General features: G+C 38.0%; 2 protein-coding genes across 3 annotated transcripts; one reads left to right on the forward strand and one right to left on the reverse strand.

Annotated features, from left to right (window-relative positions):
* Positions 1-1033: 1033 nt before the first annotated feature.
* Positions 1034-5996, reverse strand: LOC145486606 (vesicle-trafficking protein SEC22a-like). Of its 2 annotated transcripts, XM_081465301.1 has the most exons (6): positions 5812-5996; positions 4758-4921; positions 3363-3533; positions 2950-3077; positions 2426-2488; positions 1034-1535 (listed from the first exon to the last, which is right to left on the reverse strand). In XM_081465301.1, the coding sequence occupies exons 1-6, from the start codon at positions 5985-5987 to the stop codon at positions 1335-1337; spliced, it is 903 nt and encodes a 300-aa protein (XP_081321427.1). In that variant the 5' UTR covers positions 5988-5996; the 3' UTR covers positions 1034-1334. The 2 variants fall into 2 exon arrangements, with proteins under 2 accessions (XP_081321427.1, XP_081321428.1); XM_081465302.1 differs by lacking the exons at positions 4758-4921; positions 5812-5996 and adding an exon at positions 4260-4707.
* Positions 5997-6151: 155 nt separating this feature from the next.
* LOC145486597 (uncharacterized) lies at positions 6152-25432 on the forward strand. Its single transcript, XM_081465285.1, has 12 exons — positions 6152-6524; positions 8243-8368; positions 8851-8919; positions 9028-9289; positions 11695-11828; positions 15278-15485; positions 17332-17716; positions 18180-18306; positions 19727-19960; positions 20914-21018; positions 22030-22108; positions 23311-25432. The coding sequence occupies exons 1-11, from the start codon at positions 6210-6212 to the stop codon at positions 22087-22089; spliced, it is 2025 nt and encodes a 674-aa protein (XP_081321411.1). The 5' UTR covers positions 6152-6209; the 3' UTR covers positions 22090-22108; positions 23311-25432.
* Positions 25433-25464: the final 32 nt, after the last annotated feature.

The raw sequence follows: 25464 nt of genomic DNA on the forward strand, positions 1-25464 counted from the left end.
ACTTTATCAATTATATGACAAGTATTGCAGAAAATGCCTTCTTGTCTTGCATAAATAATATAATTTCTGCGACTACTTTTCAGTAGAGCACCTATTAATGTTGAAGGGGTTGGAGAGGAAGGGCATTTGAACCCAGCTGACAAATCCTGTTCCCCTGCATTTGCGTTCCCTTCCATTTACAATGACACTGCTAAATTTTGAAACGTTTGTAAAATGAAAATTCCAGAATACAGTCAACTCTCTCTAAGATGGACACCATAGGGACCGGCCTCAGCTGTCCGTCTTAGAGAGGTGTCCGGCTTGTAGAGCGAAGTAACATGACCCCAGGAATTTTAAGATAATAATGCTGAACCTGTGCACAGTGAATACGCGTCTGTTTAAAGTTTGCTTTAAGTTATTTACTTGAACGAAACCTACAAACTGGAACAAAAACATACTTATAAAATTGAATCTCTTTTCATATTAGAATCAATAGTTAACGGGTTAAATAGAGTCCGAACAGTGAAGAGAGCTGTCAATTAAAGGTCTGGTGTTGAAAAGAGTCACGTACGTGGTAATTTAAGAATTTTTCTTCCCTAAATCGTAATTTGCGGTCACATTCAGCACCTCACAAGTGTCCGTTGACGATTTCAAAGTGTCCGTTGACCGTCTTATGGAAGTGTCCGTCTTATAGAGAGTTTGGTTATAGTAAAATGACTGAGAAACGGCCGGGACCAGCACCAGGTGTCCGTCTTACAGAGGTGTCCGTCTTATAGAGGAGTCCGTCTTATAGAGGTGTCCGTTAAGAGAGAGTTGACTGTACTTAAGCTTATTGTTGAAATATTTTCCTACCAAATATTAAGATGTTTTCTTTGTTACAATGGAGTCAAATTTTCCAATTTTATTCAAATTGTTCCCAAAACAGTGGCACCCCTCTAAAGGGATTTTCTTAGCCATTTTGTAATGGCAAAAAAATGGCTTGGTTAGAAGACTGGAAAAGGCCGTTACACTTAAATAGATTAACCCTGAGAAGGCTCAAAGTCAACAAAAGATGCCACCAGAATAAGGCACTCCCAATTAAAGATAGCTTTTCTTGCTTACAAGGGGTAGGGTAGAGAATGTTGCTTCATGCTCTTTGAACAAAAGAGGCCAGGGATATTGCAGTGCTTCACCTCTTGTATCTGTAGTTTTTAAATAGTAAAAGAGTAACCTAGACAGAGAAATAAAAACTAATATTATATAATTATAGCTGTACAGTTAAAGAAAGTTCTTTCCTCAAATTCACAATTACATCTAATTGATATAATTTCTGTTGTCTTTATATTAAAAATGTGTAACATACACATCTCTTTGTTCTAAACATTGTAATCTGGGGGCTTTTCTTGTAGTTGTCTCTTTGTAGTTTGATACAACACAAAAGCAATAACCGTGAGGTGGAAGAGAATTTGCCAGATGTTTCGAAGGCTTCGTAGCCAATAAATAACAAGCAGAAGCGCAACAAACAGTGATCTTGCTAATGGCATCCTCCATCGCACAGAAAAGAAAAGAAGATATAGCTGTGGAAAGGATAAGGAAAAAAACAAAATAATAATTAGAAATTGTAATAAGCATTAAATCCATAAAACAATTTATTTCAAAAAGTGTGTAAACTGCATGGAAAAGACAAAATGCAGTCGGGTCTGAAAAAAAGTCAAATTAAGTCAAATGAAAATCAAGTAAAAAGTACAAGCTAAGATGTCTTCTAACCACATGTGAATACAACTAAACCTGTGCACTACTGGATTTGTTGCTTGTAATTCGGAGGTCAACACCTCCATTAAGCTATGTAAACAGCCAACTGTTCTGTCTCCTGCTAGCTGGAATACATGTATTTCACCATGTTGTGCTTTATTATTTGTAAAATCGTTTTTGTCTTTTAGAAGGGCAAGCCTACCTGACTGTTTGTACCTTGAAACTCCTAAAATAGTTGTTTTACATATGACGCTCAGTTGGCCAGCATCACACTCCATTTGTCAATAAAAATTTTTACACTGGTATTACCAAGACACAATAATGAGTTTCCTAATCTAACATGCCTGACAAGCAATAGCATCATGTTCATATGGTTATGACTCCTTCCTCTGAAATTTGGCTATTGTGCAGTTCTAGAAAATATCCATACTTCCCCCACAGAAGAGATTGGAATTTCCTGGGGGGTGGTTGTTCTGTAAGACCAAAACATTTAAAGAAATGTAAGAAGTTTAACTGGAATTTCCAGAGGGGTGGGGAGGTGGGGAGGTGTTAGAAAAAATCCCTTCCGTAAGGGAGTTATGGATAGTTTTCTGGAACCATACTGTACGTTGTCATTTTCCATGGACCGCAATAACTATGTTCTACCCATACACTATGACCATGGGTTGAATGCTTCTCTTTTTGACTCTTAAAAGATCAGACTACATGTACAAACCTGGCAACAATTTAGAACACCAGCAAGAAAAAATCCAGCAGCCGAAAACCAAGTATCATTGGTCTAGAAAAACAAATCAACAGAAGATATAGACAGTTGTTAAAATTGCTTTGCTATCTTTTTTGTCACTGAATTATAAGTTTGATGTTCTTTCGTTTTTTTTTTTGTTTTGTTTTTTTAATGCTCGCTCGAGCAATGTGCAGTTCGGTGGTCTCAGAGCAGGAAGGATATTCTGTGACTATGTACATGAATTAATTACATTTCGTGGCTGCTTATATGAATGGATTTATGGAGTTCAATACGGCATACAACTGACGAAGCTAGTGTTTTAGCGAAGTACATTTTGTAGTGCCAGTCTTACAGTTCTTTAAACGTAAGAGCTTTTTACAGTGTGTCGAAAGAATATCCAGGACGAGATGTCTTTAATTGATAGATGTATGCATATATGTTTTTGACTACTAATCATGGAATAGTAAAAAAAATAAGTTATGTTCCTACATGTACTGGTATCATAATTTCCTCACCTCCTCATCAATAACAATAATATTTAAAAATGGGAAACATCTGAGAAAGTTCAGTAGTCCGCAAACACCTGCTAAAACACAGGCTGTGAGACTTTGCCATGTCAAGGGTTCAAGCCGTCTCATGGGACCTGAAAGAGATCCATAGAAATTTCTGTGTGTAAGTTAAAGTACATTGCTATTCCCCACGGATTAGATGCCTGTGTATCACAGGTTCTCGTGAGAACGTTAAGTGTCTCACCCAAGAACATTTTGTACCGCACGGGGATACTAGCCATGGGTTTGAGGCAGGCAGCCAGGTAATTGCAAGCCAGGATGATAACATTGAAAAGACTGGCTCATAATTACATTTTTTGTCAAATTTCATACCATAAACAGACTTAAATGACAATACAGGTAGAAATACAAGCATTCACCTCCTGTTTTATAAGTCTTGACATCAGCATTATTTTCTGGTCCAAGTTCAGTTTGTAAAATCTCAAATGGAGGGTTGTTGTGTAAGTCTTCACTCATCTCGCTTAAATTAAGCCGTGATGTCAAAGTTCTTGTGTTGTTGTATCGTTGTTTAGTTTTCTGAATGAAGGAATCTATAAATTACATATGAAAGAAAATTAATCAATCATTTGACCATGAGTGATCAGCGTACAAGTAGATGTTATTTCTTCCTACATTTATATGATATTAATACACTTAAAATTGAAGCTCACTTGTAACCAACCTGTATCAGCATGGTCAAATTTTTTAGCGCGCACAAATTATCATTTTCATTTTAAATATTCTTATAAGATTAAATTTGGAAATACAGTTAACAATAAAGATTAGCGAAAAAACTGAGCAACAACGTTTCGGTGTCATCCTGGCACCATTTTCAAGTTAAAAAATATTTGTGCGAAAAGTAAACTAATTTATACCAATGGTAGAGGTGCGAAATTGAATAAATTAAGATTAAGATAGCTGTTCAATGTTCATGTTCATTCCAATGAGGTGTCAAACACTGGTAATGAGTTCAGTGTCTGTTCAAAGCCTAAACAAATACTTTTGCGCGAATGGAGTCTGACTGTGTGTTAAGGCTCGGTTTCTTCTTCTTAATCTTAATCTTAATCTTAATTTATTCAATTTCGCACCTCTACCATTGGTATAAATTAGTTTACTTTTCGCACAAATATTTTTTAACTTGAAAATGGTGCCAGGATGACACCGAAACGTCGTTGCTCAGTTTTTTCGCTAATCTTTATTGTTAACTGCATTTTAAATATGACTAAAATTAATGCAATTTAGGCTCAGTGAGTTAGATGCAAGACAATATTGCTCACCAGCAGTCTCCCACAGGGTTGGTGTGTAGGGTAGCCAGGGGTTTGGGCAGGGGCTCCTTGTAGTTCTCAGCTTGGCTTCAGATGCCAACTCATTCTGCATGTTTTTCACTGCCAGATTGTGTTCATAGAGCCATTTTCCCAGCCCAGCTATTCCTCTTATCATGGTAAGTATGTAGTGAGTATTTTGTTTTCACTGTTTGTTTTCTTTGACGGAGCATGGCGGTTGCTCACTCCTTGGTATTACAGAACACTTCAAGAGCAAACAAGTTGCAGCCACCTGATGACTCAATCACAAAACCTGTAATTCTGCCGTTTTTAACAAGTAATCACACTTTTCCTGATGCAATTTAGGCTTAAGATCACTTGTGTTCAAAGCTTTCAAGTTCCAAAACTTTGGGTACTTTACAAGTGGCATTGATAATAATTCTAAACTTTACCTGATCCCATGTAATTGTATGAAAAAGTAAATAATAAATTAACACAAGTACAAATGCTTACCAAACTCTATAAATGAGTAAGGTCTCCTTGCTTTTTGGACATCATGACTCTGAAATGTTATTGTGAACTCACGCTGAAGTTCCTCAAGGAAACAGAAGACTAAAACAGCTGGATATGTTCCTTCACAAACTGCCAAGAAGCAAACCCCAACAGCCTTTACAAAGCTGAAATGGAAGACAAATTAAAAAAAGAAATGAAGTGAGAGATGAATGAAAACAATGGCAGTTCTAGAAAATATCCATATGCGGTACTCTTCCCACAGAATGGATTGGAATTCCCTGGGGAGTAGGGGGTCTTAGAAGAATCCCTTCGGTGGGAGGGGTATGGATATTTTCTGGATCTACACAATATATATTGTTTATAACAGATAAGATGATCAGTTGCTTGTTAAAGCATTTAACAAGAAAGAATACCAGTAACGTTAATCAACATTTGATGTAAAATGTAATGTAGATGTGAAATGCCTGGAATGCATTATATCCACTTCACAGTATACATTGCACTATTGGAAGACTGTCAAATGTACAAAATGCTGTAGGGTTGAAAAATGGCAATACAACTTTGTGAGACAGCAAGACACATATCCTGTTTTGCAATCTTAAGACTTTCTTATCCTCAGCTGGTAAAAGAATTCGAGACTCTGGACAGTGTCACGAAAAATCACACTGACAGGACCTGCTTAATTAAATACTACATTCGTGTCGCATTTTTTGAAGGAGCAGTTCCTATCCCTACAAATTAAGAGACTAAAAACATATTTAATTACCATTCCATGATGATGAATCTTCACGATGTGAGATTTCATCATTGAAACAAAATACATGTACCTTTATTTCACAGTTTGTTTGAATGGCAATATGAGTATAAACCAAAACCAACATATAAGACTTAACATGCAAATGGAACATCAAAGATCAAAAGAACAGAGAAAGATTACTGCACGTGCAGTGCTTGATCTTCAAACAATCTATTACTGGACACATGTACACTTTTTCCTTACTAATCCTGACGTGAAATATTTAAGTCCTTCTTCGAACCAATAAAATTTACTCACTAGATTTTGTGATTTCCACATTGCATGGTGCATCTAGCTGGGTACTGATTAACTTTTCGTGCTAAAGTTTTAGCGAATCTCTTGCTCTCCTTCAATTCAAAGTGCATATCCAAATCCGTAGACGCTGTGAGCGGCATTCCATCGGAAATCCGTGTAATCATCGCAAACAGGACCATCGCGGATCAGCAAACTGAATTTTCAAGCTTTAAGCTACACAGGCATACGCAATTCAGTCGTCTTTACGCCGTTACCGAACAAAACATCGCACTCTCTTTACGTAGCCGAAGCAGTCTTTGTTGTGCGGCCATTGCAGCCATATTGGATTTCATACTGAGCCCGAGATATGCTTAGTGGTTTTCTCTTTTAGGACGTGCGCACTGTCGAGATTTACGTTCAACATGGCGACGATGGCGACCAACATGGTTGATGTCTCTACTGCTGAAAATACGGTTGTTACAGGGAATGCAAACCTAGATGCAGGAATCCAGGTTGTGAGGGAAGAGAAAGAGAAGCAAGATCAATTGTACGCTGACTTCCCAAGCGACGCACTTCCTGTGTCGAGTCAGAATCAGCCGGCAGAAACTTCAGGAACGGGTGCTTACACAAATGCCAATCAGACAAAGAGAGTTGATCCGCGTCAAGACTGGATTAATACTGACAAGACAAAACCTTACTATTGCAAACTGTGCGACTACAATATGGACTGTATGGAGGTTGGTGCATTTTTCAATTCCAAAATTGAAATAAAACTGAGGCAACCTTTGTGCTCTAGTATTCAATGCAGAATTTATTTATTTATTTATTTGTTTATTTATTAAATGCATTTTGAAATCACTGGTTATCCTTGCAGTCTGATTGGCTCTCAGTGGTGCGATTTATTCACGAATCGCACTATTTTTGGCACTAAATCGCATCTTTTTCTCACTCAATGAAAATGGGACAGTAGAACAAAACAACCAATCAGATTTCAAGATAAGTTTAAAGTGATCAATAAAATTTTAGGAAAATGAAAGACAAAAAGCCATTGTGTGGAGAATTTTGCAACTACTATTGCCAAAACTTTGTTGTTATTGTAGTTTTTTCCAAAAAAAAATTGACAAATTTAATTAATTACAGTTTCTGAATGACGATTATGAGCTCCTTTAGGCTGAAGACCTACTTTAATGGAAGTTTCCAACTTTCAGTGTCCATTTTGACGAATATTTTGGCAATTTTTCTTCAACATCTGCTAAAGATCCGTATGATACCGAGTCCAGTAAAACAGAAACAAACGAAAACCACACAACAACAAATTCAGAGTCATCTCAAGAAGGTAGATGTTTCCAGGTTTGCGGTAGTTTCCAACGAAGCAACAAAAGAGCTTAACTCTGTCACTGTGAATAAACATAGTCAAAATACGCCCCACTGCACAAAACACTGAATGAACGAACATCTTACGAAGCTGGTGCCAGTCCCGCCATCTTTGAAATATCTTGAAACAAATGGCACTGCAAGAACTTGACAAGGTCCTGAGTGTTGAGTCCTACACCGAGGTCACAAAAAGAAACGGGGATGATAACGAGCTGGACTCCCTTAAAATCATGCCATTAAATGGTGTTTAAAAGAAAAAAAACATACTATCCACTGGGCATCATGAACTCGAGGGAGTTTCACAACTCAAAAGAAATCGATCGCAGAACTACACAGGATGCATCTTCAAATTCCTTCTCCAAAGACAATGAAAGTCTCAGCCTAAACCACAAAAGAAAGGAAGGCCTTTCATCATTGATTCAGGCGATGAGAACTGAACTTTTGTACCGGAAGTAGACTATTTTCATTCTGATTTCAGAACTGCTTGTTTCTTTGTCATGCTCGAATGAGTTTTCGTCACATGACATCGTTTTGCATACTAAATGAGACGTAAAGACGTTTCTGGTTCCACTTTTTTTTAACAAACTGGCTACTGGGACAATATACAAAAAATCAAAAATTTAAGGCAATAAAATCGTGCGATTTCAAAATGGATCTAATAAAGTGGCAATTGAACTTCATGTCATGCAATTTTGGTCTGAAATCATACTTGTGATTTCAAATCGAACTCACGCTGTGCGCTTGTTCGATTTTGAAATCACTCGTATGATTTCAGACCAAATTGCACTCCACTTAGTTGAATTACCATTATTTATTGACTGACTGATTGATTGATCGATTGATTAATTAATTAATTACAATTTATGGCATACAAAAACAGAAGGCAAAGAATGAAATGTAAAAGAGTCAAAGGCCCCATATTAAAGCAGATCACCAATTTAGTGAAATGATTGTCAAGAACATCAAAGTACATGTAATTCGGCTGAGTAATTGCATGTGTGTCAAACCCATACCTTAATTGACTTGGTTAATTCTCCACTGTGCAATCAATACTGTACTTCATTTACTTAATTTGTACCAGGCTTTTCAGCATCACTGCATGTGTGCAAGGCACATAAAACGAGCCATTGAAGAGTTTAATATCAAGCTTCCAAAGAGACTGGAGGAGAAAGAGGAGAAGAAGCCTGTTCTCCAATATAACTGCCAGGTACATGTGTATATAATTTATTTATGTGTATATAATTTATTTGTCAATATACATGAATTATCCTCCTTTATCTTGATGCATTTCTTACAGTGCAAGTTGGGAGAATTTGATATATGCATTATAGCACTAAAGTTGTAATTGGAGATTTTGGTGATAGCTTTATGAATCTCATGAACATCTTACACAAGTCTACAAACTGTACAATTTACATCGTACATGTACTCTTTTAAGTTATTTGTTAGGATAACCCTGTGCAACGTTTTTTTTTTTTTTGAAGGAGGAAGCAGGGCTTTACCCTTATGCTTTCTTTTTGTTCTTCCCTCTGAGGTATGGAGGCGTAACGTCTTCAGGCTTTGGGACCTTATACATGTACATGTATTTGTTAGGCGTAAGGGGGTGCATGTGTCCCTCCTCCCAGCAAGATCCAACACTGCTTTCATGTTTGTTTACACAATGATGTGTTTCCTCTACTGTTTCAACAGGTGTGCTTAGTGACATGTAATAGTGACTCTGCTTGGAATTCTCATCTCATTGGTCAAAAACACCGAAAGGTAAATGCTGAAAGTTCTCTCAGTCCAGATCTTACACAGGCTTGTGCTGAGAATTTGGTAGGTTGCACACCCTTGGTGTTTAAAGGTACACTGTTTTCCCATCATTAGGCTCTAGAGAAACAAGGAGCTGAGAGGGCCCAGCAAAAGGCACAAGAGAAGAGTATCATGAAACCCATGAATACAGGATTTACCAGGGGAGGAAGAGGTGCAGGTGGAAGAGGGGGAGGTGTGGGTCCCATACGTGGAGGAACATTTGGTCCAGGTCACTCACGTAAGCCGTATGACAAGCCAATGCACGCTGTACAGCAGCCCAGCCTCAATGGTCCAATAGGAGCTAAAGACTTTGCCACCTACCCTGAGCCACTAATTGGTAAGTGTATGAATACCAGCTTACATGTACACATACATTGTATTTTATTCCCGGGGGGGGGGGGGGGGGGACTCCCATATGGAATGGACGGGGATGCTCGTCGTCTCGCTTAGGGGTGTAAATTTCGGATTTTGGTCTCGCTTAGGGTGTTCTGGGCAAAATGTCATTATTTTTAGCCGTCAAGGTCTCGTTAAGGGTTGCACACGAAGAAATAACAAAACAGAAAGAATTTTGATTCTTTATATTTACTCAATTCATATAAACAAATTCACCATCATTAAATGTCACTGTACTTTTTATTTGTCTGTTTTATAAACTGGTCTCTTTTAGGGGTCTGCATAAGCTTCGGCCACGCCCAGATTGGTCTCTTTTAGGGGTTAAATTCAAAATTTCCGACGAGCATCCCCGTCCACTCCATATGGGAGTCCCCCCCCCCCCCCCCGGGATTTTATTAGATAGTCACTGGACAGTATTACCAATTAAACCTTCATGCAGTTCATAATAATTCGCAGAATGTTGTCAGGCATTCTGCAGTGTCACTGTGCTGCAATATTCATTTTTAAGCTCTAACCACTTTGCAGTTAGTAGTTGGCTGGCAATTTGGGGCACTTAGCTATTTAATATCAACTTGGAGATAATTGTGGTAAATTATGACAGCAGTTAATTTACCACATTCGACTTCCTGTTGATAAATAGCTAAGTATTTCACTTGCCTGCCATTAATGTGGCACAATAGTTTCTACAGAGACTAATGGGCAATTTGGAAGTCAATGAGGTCAGATTATAGCTGACATTAATTTTAGTCCTTCATCAGTGGAGGTCTAACAATCAAACCATCCGAGGCCTGGTTGTCCAAGGGATGGATAATGTTAGCCATTTGATAGTTCACCTGATATCTACTGGATAAGTGTTATCGTAAATAAGTTCATTTTGCTAACACTTATTCCCTGGATGTGATTTATGATCTGACCAATGGCAATGATATTAACCACCTTTTGAAAAACCAGGACATGAAAAGAGAAAATTTTACAATCGTGTGTCATATACATACATGTGCATGTGCTGTACTAGTATTATACTGTGAGGCTGTCATGGTAAGAAATATATGTGCTGGAACATGTAGTTCAAGATACATTGTACAAATTAAAGTATATCAGTCATATTTCTAAAAGCAGGCTTTTTTCGGACTGGTTTTTCCGAAAATATTTTGCAAACATTCGTTATCAGCATTTTACATAACAGAAAATGAAAGTCTGAGGCACTGATCTGTGTGACCAGACTGTTGCAGCAAAAACATGGCCTTGATAACATAGGAATTGTTGTGTTTGCACTTGCATTTACCCAAATAAAAAGTCATACATGTAATATCACAGACCAGCACAACATCTGTTAGTAATAAACCCTTGGCTTACAGGGGAACAGTTGGGGGTGCATACCTTAAGGCGTAGGGAATTTCTTAAGTGAATTTTCATTAACAAAATGTAAGTGAAATTATTTCAAAATTTCTTTGCGACTCATGATTTGAGTAAACAATGTGACAATACTGACAGTGAAAGACAAATTGCAACTTCTTGCCAGGCAACTAGGTTGTGAACTTGCTAGTAGCCTTCAAATTTCTTATTGGACTTGTGATAAAATTTTATCTCAAAATTGGGGAGTAATTTGCCTTTCATTGTATTTATTGAATAGATGCTTTAAAATAAACGGAGGAGTCACATTTGGAATGTCATTTTCAAGTCTGATGTCTTCCACTGGCTCAATACATGTAGATCAGCACTCCAAGCTGCAACCATTTTGGTCACCATGGCGAGTAAATAAATCATTTGGCAACAAAATGTTACAAGTACATATACGTCGCCAATTTGATGACTAGTGCATTGATTGCAGTACAAAAGGCTAATTTGTGGTATAATCAGTAAGCCAAAGGCTAATTTGTTGTATAATCAGTAAGCCAAACAAATTCAACCACAATTTAAAGCATGTTTGTCTTCCTTACCTGTTTCTTTTTTTCTTTTATTCACTTTCCTGAACAGATGTTGACTATTCAACAAAAAAAAGGTACAAATGAAATCTAATAGCATCGGAACGTTCTTTGAATGCTTCCAGTGTGGGCTCATTGTGGTCGGCAATATTAACTTCATGTTAATTGACATAAAATGTCATTCTATGAAAAAGTTCAGATTTTGGTGACCAAATTTGTCTTAGTGGGCAACCATTATTCAGAAGAAGGTTGCCAAAAGGCGATTTCTGAAAAACTTGAGCTTGGAGCGCTGTAGACACAGCTGTAGCAATGGAATGCACGATACAGTTGTGTCGCATCATTACTGGGTGAAAATATGCAACTTTTGTGTGGTTGATTTTCACCTTCTGGCATGTTTGTGCCGTCACTTGTTCTGTTACTGTAGGCCTGGAGTATGTTACAGAAATCCAGGTTATAGGACAGAGTCCAAGGTACCATTGTGAGCTATGTGACTCCAAATTTGATCACAACTTGAAGTTCCCGCATCTTGTTGGAAGCAAACATCGCTTTAACGTCTTGGTGAGTAAAAGATATGGACCGCTGAAATTCAAAGTGGAATTGCTTTGGTTCCAATGTGTTGATCAACATGAAAGTTGTCTTTAAGTAACTGTCTGGCTCTTAAAAGTGATGGTTGTGTCTATTTAAGTTTTCACACAAATCATTACTTTGTCAGAGAGACAAGTAGTGATAAGAAATGAACAAAATCATGATGGAGTGGTTTGTTTTGTTGTATGTCAAAATTATCACAACCATTCAAATCAGCAGCAATTAAGTGACCATCACTTGGGGTTAGGTCTTAAAACAATTTCAGCTCTAGTTATAGCTCTTTAAATAAAGAGCTGCTCAAAGAAATTCATGTTGCTCCAGTTGTTGGGACTAAAGTTATTTTTGAATCTCAGGGGTGACAAAGAATTCTACATGTAGCTGTCGTGAAAGTTTAATTTGTCTGTCAAATTTCAGGGCAGTGGTGTGAAATGTAATTAAGCATTTCAAGGAGGCTCAAAACAGTTTCCAGCAATTTCCAAGAGGTAGATTTTGATGGGTCATTATAACCACTCTACATCAATTGATGCCACAATCATGGTATCAAAAAACTGCCCAATCATTGGAGAGCATCTTGGTGTCAATATCCTGGGGAACAATATATTATAATAGCAACAGTATGAACTGTACTTAAAGCTAAAATTAAGTGTGTTTTTAACAGATTGTATTGTCCCTATGGTAACCTGCTATATAAAAACGATGACCGCAACTTGTTTTACCAATGATTAAGCATTTGTGTGATACCATTATTGTACATGTAGCATCACTTGTTAAACAGTGGTAGTATTCATCTTTCAGAGAATAACTGTTAGAAAAGTGCTGGAAACTGTTGCCAGTCTCCTCGAGAACATTCTATTTGAGACAGGGTTCTTTTTTTGTGATGTGATGAAAACTGTCCTGTGCAATAATCTCACACAAGATCAAAAGTGATCTTTTCAGAATTTGGATTTTATTGATCGTAAATCAGCTGTCCCTGCATGGCCAAACTCTCAAGATCCAGAGTTGACCAGAGTTTGGGTAAAGCTTTACAGTGCTATTTATCATACCATTGCCACGTGACTTGAGAAAGTTTGTGGTGAAATTTTGACATCTTTTTGACAACATTTTGATACATTTTTTTGCTGGCTTTCTTTTCAACTGGCTAATCAAAACATGGGAACTGTCAAAGACAGTGATGTTAAATTGTCAAATTCACCATTTACTCTCCTGGGAATTTCAATTTGAAGCTGGTGGCAAGTTGTCACAGTTTGATTGGCCATTTGAAACAGAAGCCATGAGAAGTTGTCAAAAAGATGTCAACAACTAATCAAAAACTTTCCTATATATGTAGGTGGCAACAGTAAGGTGAGTAGCACTGTAAGAAAACAGCTGAAACTTACGGATTATTTACTTCTTCTGTTGAAATTGTTGAAACAAAATCTAAATTTGTACTGAATTATCATGAGTGGAAAACTAAATCCCTGCAGATGTTGTCATTCCTTGTGCTTTATAGGTCATCCTCCTTAAATTGCTAAAAGAAAGTTGTATCTGGTAACATGCAACTGTTCCTTGTTTGCTCAAAAGAAAAGCTTTTGATGGTAGATTGTTTGATAATGACCTACATCGATACTGTATACATGTACGGCAGGCCCATACACTTTAATGAGAGCTTAATCTCTTAATGGCTGAATTTATACTAGAGACCAATTATCACATGCCAAATTATATTACGAAAGGATTTTTTCATCTGAGATGATTTCTTCATCTGAGATGGATAAATCGTCTAGGTATACATCTGGTGGTTAAACGAACTATAAGACCAAATTTGTCGTGAACTGATTCGTCTGATAACACGTCTTACAGACATGCTGACATGCTGACATATGAATTTGCAAAAGAAGAATTTGAGCACATAATTCGTCTAAACACCAGATTTATACCTAGACGATTTATCGGTCTCAGAAAGACGAATTGCCTGCCTCAGACAGCTAATTCATCTCACATGGATAATTTGTCCCTAGTATAAATTTTGGCAAATGAATGATAATTATGAAAAAATTGTATAATCCAATCCAAGTATGTACATGTATAGATGGCAACCAGCTTGCTTTAATGTCAAACTGAATATATGGTCCTTTCCTTTTTTCATAGACAGGCTAAATCGAGAGTAAGGAAATACATTACGTACTGTAGTGTGATTTTTGTGTGTGATGCAAGCAGAGATGCAAGCAAGAGTGCATTGATTTTAATTTATGCAAAAAAGAATCACAAGCGGAAAGGATCAATAATTAATATAAATTTGATCCTTTTGCTTGCATTTGCTTTCTGCAGTGTTTACTTGGACTGCAAATTGTTTGCAATTACTGACAACATGTTTGTTCTTGCATCATTCATCAAAACCATGGATGCTCTTGTCAAGATTTTTTGGCCAGTGTACTCTAATTCCCAATTCATAGCCATAACTTAATGGCTGTATATGATGGGACATGCTGTTTGTTGGAAATTAAAATGGTTCTTGCAAACCATTTCACTAACAAATTGTACCACACTTTCATTGACAAAAGTGTGTCATGTAAAATATATTAAACACGTCAGACCATGGGCAATATCCATTAGATGAAAAATTCTGGTTTGAATTTTGGCAAATTTCTAGTGATAAAGAGAACAGCATTTTCCAGAATTTCTTCAAAAGAGGACAACTGCATTTTCGGAAATTTCACACCATGAATTTCTGTTCCATTTCATTTTTCTCTTAGGCTGTCACTTTCCAGAATTTTTGGTTGAATGGTTGCTTGTTCGAAATTCAACAATTTATGGATTTTCTGGAAACTTTCCCAGGGAATTTCCATTCTATTTGTCACTGTTTCAAAAATTTTGGAATTTTTGTTGAATAGAAAGTGCCCCATGTTTGACCACATTTCCAAATATGCCAAGAAGAGAGTTGAAAATACTGCATGTAGCGGAGTAGTTTTGACTAACCTTGAGGTGTTTGTAAATGTAGTCAAAGACTGTCTTCAGTGTTTGATATATTTTGTCAATTGAAACTGAAACTAAAAGACGATAGGGAAAAACGACTGTAAAATGTGATGCTTATCAAGATTGAATATTGTTATGGTCAGGATTTTTAAACTTGCCGAATTGAATGTCTTTGAGAAGCAAAGTGATACTACATGCTCAGAGTACTCAACTTACTGTGCTCTTTTAATAACATGAGATTGTACACTCTAAAGTCCAAAACCCAAACAAATATTGTTTTTTCCTCTGCCATAAACTACAGTAAAGACAGCTCACAGCTTAGCGTTAATGAGTCATGAATAATAACAGCTGATCAGTGATGAAAAATAATTTTTAAATCAAGTGATAATTAACTGTCACAGCCTGATTTTTCCAAGAGTAGTGACACTAATTCTCTAACAGCAATGAAACAACTGTTATCTCACTAACAGAAAGAGAAGGTCCCAGATATTGCTCACAGTGTCCGTGGCGATGTCAAAAAGAGATCAGAATTGTCGAGCAAGCTGCTTGAAGAGGCGCGTAAGCTAGAAATGATGGTTGGTCGACAGCAGGTGAAAACAAGAGTGGAAAAGAGCCCATTCAATGTCATCAATAACCAAGCATCTGGCCAGTCAACAATGCAACACACAGCAAGAGGAGGTTGGTTAGCACGTTTAATTCTTAAGGGTGGTCAGCATGTGTTTTTGCTTTATTGACATCAGTTCATTGTCAAGCTGGTGAGTGGCATTTACCAGTTACGGTGGAATCCCAATTGTTCCAGACACCCAGGGGAACAGACAACTGATATCACTCAAAATAATTCAAGGGTAAATTTAATCAATAGGCTCGCAAAATCGAGGACTTGAAAAATCACACTTCCTCTGCATTGTGAGCATTTGATCCTGTTGATAACAGTTTACTCACAAAACTGAAGGATGCACTCTGTGAAATTAAATTAATCATTCTGTTATTTACTTGCCTGGTCGTTGTTGCTGGATAAGATACTTATCTCCCAGTCAATCACTTGGGAACATTTTATGCATACACGTATACACAAATGTACATGTAGGTTTGTTTGACTTGTAGAAAGTGAAACGTTAAATTGTGGACCATGTTCTAAACAGTAGTTGTCGAAGTTAAAGATAGTCACTCACTAAGGTCAAAAAAAAATTATTGCAAGACAATAATCCATTATGAATTAAAAAGGCAAAGAAAATGACAAATTAAATATTAAATATGAGGCTGAAGGTTCGCTAATGTGTCAAAAAATTTATAGTGGCTGGTTTACTACACCTTTTGCTGTTCATTTACAGAAAATATCCATTCATTTGTGTTCAAATTTGTTTCAGTATGGTTAATATACTCTCATTAACACCAATATGACCTTCATTTGCGCGTGAGGAACGTTCAAGAATAACAATATCTTCTCTTGACATTCATAGGCTCTAAATGTATTTTCATTTTTGTCGAAATAAGATTCGTTGTCACGAAACGACAATCATTTACACTTTTGGACATTCCTTTTTCAACAAAAGACTTTCAGTAACACAATTTGCATGAGCACTCACAATCAATTGCATTATTATACAACCATATCTGTGAAGGTGACAATCTTTAGTACGTTGAGACAGACATTACCGTGTTTTCACCGAACGTTAAGAGAAAACAATAGCTCATTAGCGTAATTGTTTTGAACAGAAATATCGCGCCCAATTTTCCTCAAAAATTTGATTATAGGACTAGCGACCGTATGTACCTTTTTTTAATAGATGTATGTTCACAATCCTCCCCTTGCAGATATAAATCCATCCTCTTACGAACCTTTTGCGTACAACTCAAAGGGCGCACTACAGTATACATGAGCATGTGATAAAGTGACAGTTAGATCTCCCCACAAATGCCACGAAGAAATAGAATCCCATTTGAACACAGTGAAAGGATAATCAGGGCCTAAATGTGGACGATTGTATCGTTTCATGCAAACATATTTGCCACGATGCCTCAATAGTAAGGCATTTGAGGGATAAATATTATTGTTCAACAAATTTGATATTCTCTCTTCCAAAAATAAATGTTATTAAGGCTGTAATGTTTGTCTCACCGCACTTAAGATTGTCACCTTCATGGATATGGTTGTATAATAATGCAATTGATTGTGAGTGCTCATGCAAATTGTGTCATTGAAAGTCTCTTGTTGAAAAAGGATTTTCCAAAGTGTACATGATTGTCGTTTCGCGACAACAAATTTTTTTTCGACAAAAATAAAAGTACATTTACAGCCAATGAATGTCAAAGGAAGGTATTGTTTGTCTTTTGATGAATTTGAATGTTAATACACATGCAAGTGTCATCCTTGAACGTTCCTTATGCGCAAATGAAGGCCATATTGGTGTTAATGAGAGTATATTGACCATAATGAAACAAGTCTGGACTCGAATGAATGGATATTTTCTGTAAATGAACAGCAAAAGGTGTAAACATTTCGTTTCGGGCTTGAACATTTTAGGACAGCAATGGCAAAGTCAGAGAGGAAGAGGACAGGGGGCTGGGCGTGGTGGGCGTGGTGGACGTGGTGGACGTGGAAGTACATATGGTGGACAGGGAGCCTTGTATGGTGCAGGTGAACAGGGAAGCTCATATGGTGGAGGAAGCCAAGGAGGTACTCGTGGCAGAGGAAGGCAGCAAGGAGCACCTCATAATCAACAGCAGCAGCGAGGGTCCAGCCGAGGTGGAAGAGGCAGAGGAAGAGGATCTTCAGCCAATCATCAGAACCAATCCTGGAATCAGAACTACTCATCTTTCAAAAGTGCTCCAAACCAGACCTTCCCCACTGGTTCTTATGGCAGTTTTGATGACAGTTCACAGTGGAACAGTGGAGGTCAAAGCGGAGGGTAAGTATAGATGTTGAACACCATAAAATATTGATTTATGCTTCTCGCATGGTTTGTGACCACACTGGAAAATAAAGTTTACCAAGTATTACTGTAGGACCATGAGAACAGTGTCCTCGTGGTTAGTGCACTTGTCTGTGGATTGAGCGGGTTCAATCCCTGGCTGGGGACATTGCACAGTGATCTTGGGCAAGACACTCGACTCTCACAGTTCCTCTCCCTTTAAATATCGGCACACTGGTATCATCTTGTCACCAAACACTATCTGTTATATAGTTGTATCAATATTTTGGAGGTGTTGGTAAGGATAGATAAAGTTTGATTGGACATTGTGGCCTTTTGATGTCGCTGTGTCACTGTTTGACATGACATCTTTTGTCATTGCACCCACCTATACATGTACATATGTAATTGGCCTCTTATGTCATGTCTTCTTCTAACTCTTGTGGCTATGTTCATGTAGAGATAAGATGCTACCTCCTGATGCATTCAAGCCCAGATCTCCAGCAAGGTCAACACAGTACGGCAACTATCATGATAATTATTATGATGACTATTATGGTGGTAGTTACAGTGGCTCAAATTATGAGGTGATCATTATCCTTATGTGTCGCTACAATACATGTGTCGCTACAATACATATCACCCCTGTCCTAAAACAGCTCCACTGGTTACCTGTTTGCTACCGTATAATTTTTAAAATTCTCCTACTAAGCAACAAAGCTCTCAATGGAACAGCACCTTACTACATCAGTGAATTACTTAAGTACAACACCCCTCAACGGAAATTAAGATCGTCCTCTCAACACCTTCTGGCGATCCCGAAAGCTAGACTGAAAACATATGGAGAGAGAGTATTTGCTGTGGCGGCACCGAGACTATGGAACTCGATCCCACTTGAACTAAGATCCAATGGTTCGACTGACATTTTTAAACGGCATTTAAAAACATCTTTTTAAACAAGCTTTTTAACTCTTTTAATTTTTAGATGATTTTTTTTTCCCCTCCCCTTTTTTAGCTTTTTAAATATTTTTTTTATTTAATGTAAAGCGCCATGGACAAATAGTGGATTGGCGCTATATAAATATTTTCCTATTATTATTATTATTATTATTATTATTATTATTATTATTATTATTATTATTATTATTATTATTATTACCTTATACCTTTTTGTTGTGTCTGTCTTGTTATTGATCATAACATTGTTAAAGTAACTGTGGATCCACAAGGCGATACCCGAGTGGATCCGCACACTACTTTGACAATGTTATGACGAACTTCATCGTCAATAACAAGACAGACCCACAAAAAACTAACATCAATTTGTTTTTTACAATAAATTATCGCATTAATTACAAATTCGTGTGTCTGTCCAATTATTGACATTGAAACTTACCCAATGAATTGGCGAGAGTTTCTGCAGTTATGGTAAAGATTAGTATTGATGAGTGAATGCTATGATCATTTTCATCTTGATCAGTCAATTCACTCTGTTAAATCTCTCTCGGTAGAATGATGTGTATCAGATTAGGTTACAAAATAAACCCTTTAATCTTTTGCATACAGATTAGACAGAGAAAGTGCCAGGTCAGAAAGTTAGAGAGACGAACGGACCAACTGACCAAGCATCTGGTCAACTGACTGACTGAACAAAAAGACAGCTAGATAGCCAGGCAGGCGGAACTCTCCTATCCCCTTCACTCCTCTATGCAGCACGAGGCATCCCCAGTTCCCTTCCACTTGTCTCGATCGTGGGCTTTGAGTTCCATTTCGTGGCATTGCGACCCTTGCTGGTTCCGCAATAGGACCTGCCTGGCCCCACTCGTCATGCGGTTTTCTTAGAGTGTGGCGGATCCATTTTCACTTCTTCCTTCTAATTTCAATTACCATTCTCTCTTCGTGTGTTTTCATCCAGAGATGCACCAGAGACCAGAAAGCATAGACACCAGTGTACAAAGCCGTGCCCTTTATATGTAATCTGCCAATGTTAATGTTTTCTCTTGCTAGTACAATGACTCGTATTCCAGTCAAATCCCAAATGATCCGGGCTTCCAGCCATATGATCAAATTCCAAGTGTTAGCAGTGGAGACATGGCTGGTGCTAGTGGCAGCATGAGCGGTGGTGGCGGCGGCAGCAGTACCGGCAGCAGCACTGTCATGACCAGCGGTGGCGGTGGTGGTGGTGGTGGAGGAGGAGGAGGATCAAGTGTGAGCTTTCTTCAAGGAGCTATTGCAGATCTGGTGAGAAGATGTGACTATTTTGAGCAGTACTGATTAAAAACGCCTTGTAAGAGAGGACGCACTAAAAGTCATGCTGATACAAACTCAGAACTAGAACGAGCTGTTGACGTAATGATTGCGTAAGCAAAGAGAATATGCATTTTGATGATCGAAATAAACGAGTGGTTATCATCGTTTTTTCTCGAAGCATTTTCTAAGAGAATTAGGAAACATTTCCTTCGTGTTTCTATTGAGGTAAAGAAACACTCATGAAAAATTAAGAGCACTCGAAAAGCTACAGAAACACTCGCCTACGACTCGTGTTCCCATGGCATTTCTCGACAGACGGAAAATGTTTTTTGTTTCTTACATTCAATACAGAAATTACGGGTACTACGGCTACTGTTCTCGCTGGTGGGCAAGTAAACACTGTGTACTTTGTTAATTATTATGAACCCAATGGATTGTTGTCCAAGTGTACAGTAAAGATTAATAAACAGTTAAGTACTCCCCCCTCGGGGGTTGGTGTGGGGTTGTTTTTTCGCGTGAATATGCTTTGCCTTTTTGCGTTTGTTATTTTGTTTTTCAATGATGAGCGGTTTTCTTTTGAGTGTCGGAAAGTAATTGGTTTTGCATTTACTACGCTACGCGACTGGCTCAAAAGACTCGCGCCACTTTTTCATCGAATCAGAAGAAAACCAAAACCAATTGTAACTCACTGGCACACTCGTTTTCCCGCGCTTCGCGTCAGCTACATGTACATGTATTTACTACGAGTTGTGATTGGTCATTGGATTGTCTGTGTCCTTTGTGATTGGCTAGAGTGATTACTTTGGTTTTGGTTTTACGACACTCAATGGAAAACTTCTCTAAATCAGTAATTCATAGATTGATTCACTCATCCATGGTCTCATTTGTTTTTTTCTCTTGCAAGTTGTAAGTTGATTGATTGATTTTTGTCTTGCATTTTTCAGGGGAAACTTGTGAGCAGTGAAGAAGATGCTTCAATGGCTTTACAGGTGTCTAATGCCTTGACACAGGCTCTACTTCAGTTCCGTATGAACAACTTGCCGCAAGGGGTGAGTTTGAAAAGACCGGAGTACGAGAATCCCACGTAGGAAAAAACACAGTGGAGGTGGCGTGGCCAGCCAACCTACCGCTGCTTTTGTTATCGGTAGCGCCGAGTGCAACTCTTCGACTGCATTGTGTAAATAGACAACTGGTCAGCCTCCCACCAGTTGGGATTCTTTGTAGTTTATGTTCTATTTGCAATACTTGGTTAATTATTTACAGTGTCCCTAATTAGCAAAACAGTGCTAAGTACATTTGACACTTAAATAAAGATATATATTTACTGAGGTGGAGACTGCATTTTACCACAATACCATAAGAACCTAACACAGCCGATTAGGCGCAAGGAAGACCATATTTTTACAGTATTTCTCCCTGTATTAAAAACATCAAGTACAATGGATTTTTTTAGTTTTATTTCTAGATTTATTAGTTTTCATTCTTAGTCAGCAGGACCCTATTGATAACAGTACTTTGTACTGAAGGGTTTTCCTAGGTAAATATTCGATTATTATTATTATTTATTATTAAGATGTTGGACTTTTTCTTTACGTTTTTATGAGCGTTGCAAAGGTTTTCGTGCACTAAGAATTATGGGTAAATGAACCAGACGCCATTTTGTTCTTACGAAGGATTAGGACGACCACGCACCGTTTACAGGGGTCTTCATGATTCGCCAAGCGAAACAATAGGTATAAAACACAAACAATATTTTAAAACAAAAGAGGTGCAGATTAACAAGAACGAATCAAAATAGAAGATTTAAGGAGGTGCAGGTCATCTTGAAGGATTACCTCTCTGTTCCACTTCAATGAACTTGTGGACGCGATCTGGTTGAGTGGTTAGGGCGCTGGCTTTGGAAGCCGAAGGTCCCGGGGTCCAAGTCTACCTGCAACTAGATGGATTTATGTTCGGTATTCCCTAATGTCCTGTAAAAAGATGTGGCTAGAGAACTTTGAGTCCATTGAATTATAATGAGTGTGACACTTGAGGTGATTTTGTTGTTGTTTCTATTCTAGGCTCTTGGTGATAACAGCGCGTCAGCCGGTAACGCTACATCCTCAAAACCCGAGACATGAATCCCGACTCTGTTACTAGGTATGACAGTTAACGTCCCAAAGATTAAATATAACCGGAATAGACAGGACTCGATTTCAAGACTATAGGGGAACCTTTGCTAACGTCATTGTTTACATTTTTCCACATCAACATACGACTAACTTTGCGCAGAGAAAACATGACGCTAGACACGAATTGACTACAAACATTTAAAGAGCTTGTGAAACTTAGTAACTGGTGACGTGTTTGGCACTCTGTGTGTGATATCCTAGGAGAAATTGGCTTTAAAAAACTGCAAATTTTCTGGGTGGCAAAAGCGCAAATGAGCTCATACGTTGTTTGAAAAATTTTGAGTTTTTGAACCCGCGTCGCACAAAACGTGTTCAATACATCGAGCTCAAATTCTCTGGGACAGATAATCGTGCTGTGCCCTTTCAATATTCAGAACTAATGTTTTTGTTACTCCATCAGAAACTGCATCGTTTATGCTAATGAGGCAAATATTGTAAACAAAGATTCTCCTATTAGGACAGTTTTCTACTGCTTTTGAGTCTCGTCAATGTTTGATGAAAGTAACCAGCAACAAAGAAGTGCCTTATTCATTGTAATTGACAGGCCTACAGATATATAATCATTGGAAATGCTCCCTCTAATTGTGAACTGATAGCTGTTATTATCGTTAACTTTGCTGATGTGATTTTGTCTCACATCCAGTTTGCTGATGGCAGGCAAAAAAGCACAGCTGCCATAACTTGCTGTAACTAATGATTCTTGCGGCCTAATCAACTCTACTCCGTATTCGGCGCTTTTCAAATTTTTCTTGAATACAATTGGTGAATTGTTAAAGGACATGCTCTGTTTCCAGCGTTATGCAAAACGAGCCTGGCCAGTTGTGCCTTCCCTTGCCAAAATAGCCCTTGCTGAACCATCAACATTGCATTGTGCGAACCATCGGAGAAAGGAAAAAACACACTAATTTTATAGATGTTCATCCCAAAAGATGTTACAATAGAAGTGTTTCAACATTTAGGTAGAGCCCTACTACTTTCCTTGTAAGAAAGCTTTAAAATCATCTCCCATACAATTTAATGATACAGCTGTGACCATCAGCATTAGGGTAACCAATGTATATTTACTGATTAGTTTGCGAGTAATTCCAAATGTCAGCATCGTAGCTGTTAGGTTTGTTCGTTATTGCCGGAGGAATATCCTAGTTATCGCATTTTCCTTTATTTTTACAGATAAAGAAGAACTGTTGATCTCAGTGGACCATGCAAGATTCACTTCTGACCATTTTTCTTTACTAAAAAAAGAAAGTGATTATGGAGGCTCTTGTTTAAATTTTTTCATGGAGAAAGATAACATGGATTTAAGATCGCTCCTCTGCCTAGGGATCTTTTTTGAGTCCTATTTTATGGAGAAACTGAGTACCCTTTTACTGGTTATGACTGCAGGTAGCTCTTGTCAGATTTAATTTGACTTATCCATTGGCTAACGGAAGGAGAATAAGACTGAGTGAGAAAATAAATCAAACACAAAACAATTTTCAACTCGGCTTGTCGAACCCAATAAATAGTAGTTATGTGACTGACAAAAAATGTCTCTTGGTGAGAAAACATGCAGTTCACAACTGCATCGACAATTGCAGATTACTGCACAGCAGACATCATGCCCCTTTGTAAACGACTTCTTGATTGGCTGTCAAAGTAGCTCCAAACAAACACCAGTAATTAGATACGTCTTTGCAATGACTAAGAGGTATTTTTTGGGGAAGAATAACTAAAAAAGGTGTAACTGAGTAAAATGAATAAAGTTTTTTCTGCCAATAAACCTTTTTACCTTAACGGCGGCCATTTTGAATTCCGCATTTTGACGTCTTATGTGATCAGTCACTAAACAGACGTACAGCAACCCCCAGCGGGGGGGGGGGGGGGAGGGTACTCCCTGATATGGGCGATATAGTTATGTGTGGCCCCAAGGGGTATGGTTTTTCAGCCGTTTTGGTCATAACTGGGTATCGATTTTAGCTGATTTTGGCCGTTTTGGTCATAAATAGGGTATGGTTTTTGCACTCTAGCCTTAATATGGGTTAGTGTTTTTAAGAAGAAGCCACTTTTTCATCATTATCGAAAAGAAAATCAACAAACGCCCTTCACAAATTATCTTTACGCTAATTTAACATTGGTCTGAACTAGGAAACTAATTAAACGCAGGTCTGAAACAGGGTTTTGATTTAATGGTCAGGTCATAAATAGGGTAGAAGCTGCAAACTTTTACTAATCGATGTCTGAGAAAGATCCTAAAGATATACTGGCCAGAGAAAATCAGCAACAGGGAACTTTGGGTAAGAACAGAGCAAGAATGTATTCCAGCAGAGATCGCCAGGCGCAAATGGAATTGGATTGGCCACACATTGCGGAAGCCAACATCTGATACAACCAGACAGGCCCTTGAATGGAATCCGCAGGGTGAAAGGAAGGTAGGAAGACCAGTGAAAACCTGGAGGAGGTCAGTGGAAGAGGAGCTCAAAGAAGCCAACATCACCTGGACTACGGCAAAAAGAACAGCCGCGAACAGAGTCCGCTGGCGCAACATTGTAACCGCCCTTTGTTCCACTAGGAACGTAATGGCCTAACTGCGACATAAATAGGGTAGGCAATATCGCAGATTTTGGTCATAAAAAGAGTAAGGGTTTTGGAAAATGGGCTGCACACCCCACCCAATTTGTCTCGGAGTACCTCTCAGGAAAGCAACATGGAATCTGTTTGTTTGAAAACTGTCCACAACTATGGCTGAGAAATGACGCCTCTTCAACTGATCGCTGTCATCTTAGATTTGCCAAATTTACTGATAGCTGAGAAATTGCGAAAATTCATGATGACCGAGACTGAATTTGAGCAAGCACATTTAACCAGTCAACAATCAACACTTTATTTGTTCAAGCTGAGTGCTAAGTAAGCTCGATCAAAATACGAACGTGTACACAAAAAGCAAACCCATTCAGAACCTCTGTCTCCGAAGTATAACAAATTTTTTACTCTAATCACACCGAAACGAAATCAAATATTTTATAACTGATCTTAATAAACAAACATAAACACAACATCAGTAGCGAGCATCTCGTTTATTGATACAGGATACGGCGAGCGTTACATCATCATAAAGAAAATACAGCGGTAAGAAATATAAATAAAATCACTGAGGTTGACAGAGATGCAGCGTCATAAGCCGAGCTTGTCAACCAATCCGAATGTCGAAGATTCACATCTGGAATATATACTAAAACGAACTGTAAGTCATGCATTGCGGCGAAGCATATCATTAGCGAAATCTTGCAAAACAAAATAAATAAAGCAATAATAATTGACAGAAATGCCTTCGAGTGGTTCTTGCAT

The sequence above is a fragment of the Orbicella franksi genome, chromosome 5 (assembly GCF_964199315.1).
Source record: "Orbicella franksi chromosome 5, jaOrbFran1.1, whole genome shotgun sequence".
NCBI classification, from domain to species: domain Eukaryota; kingdom Metazoa; phylum Cnidaria; class Anthozoa; order Scleractinia; family Merulinidae; genus Orbicella; species Orbicella franksi.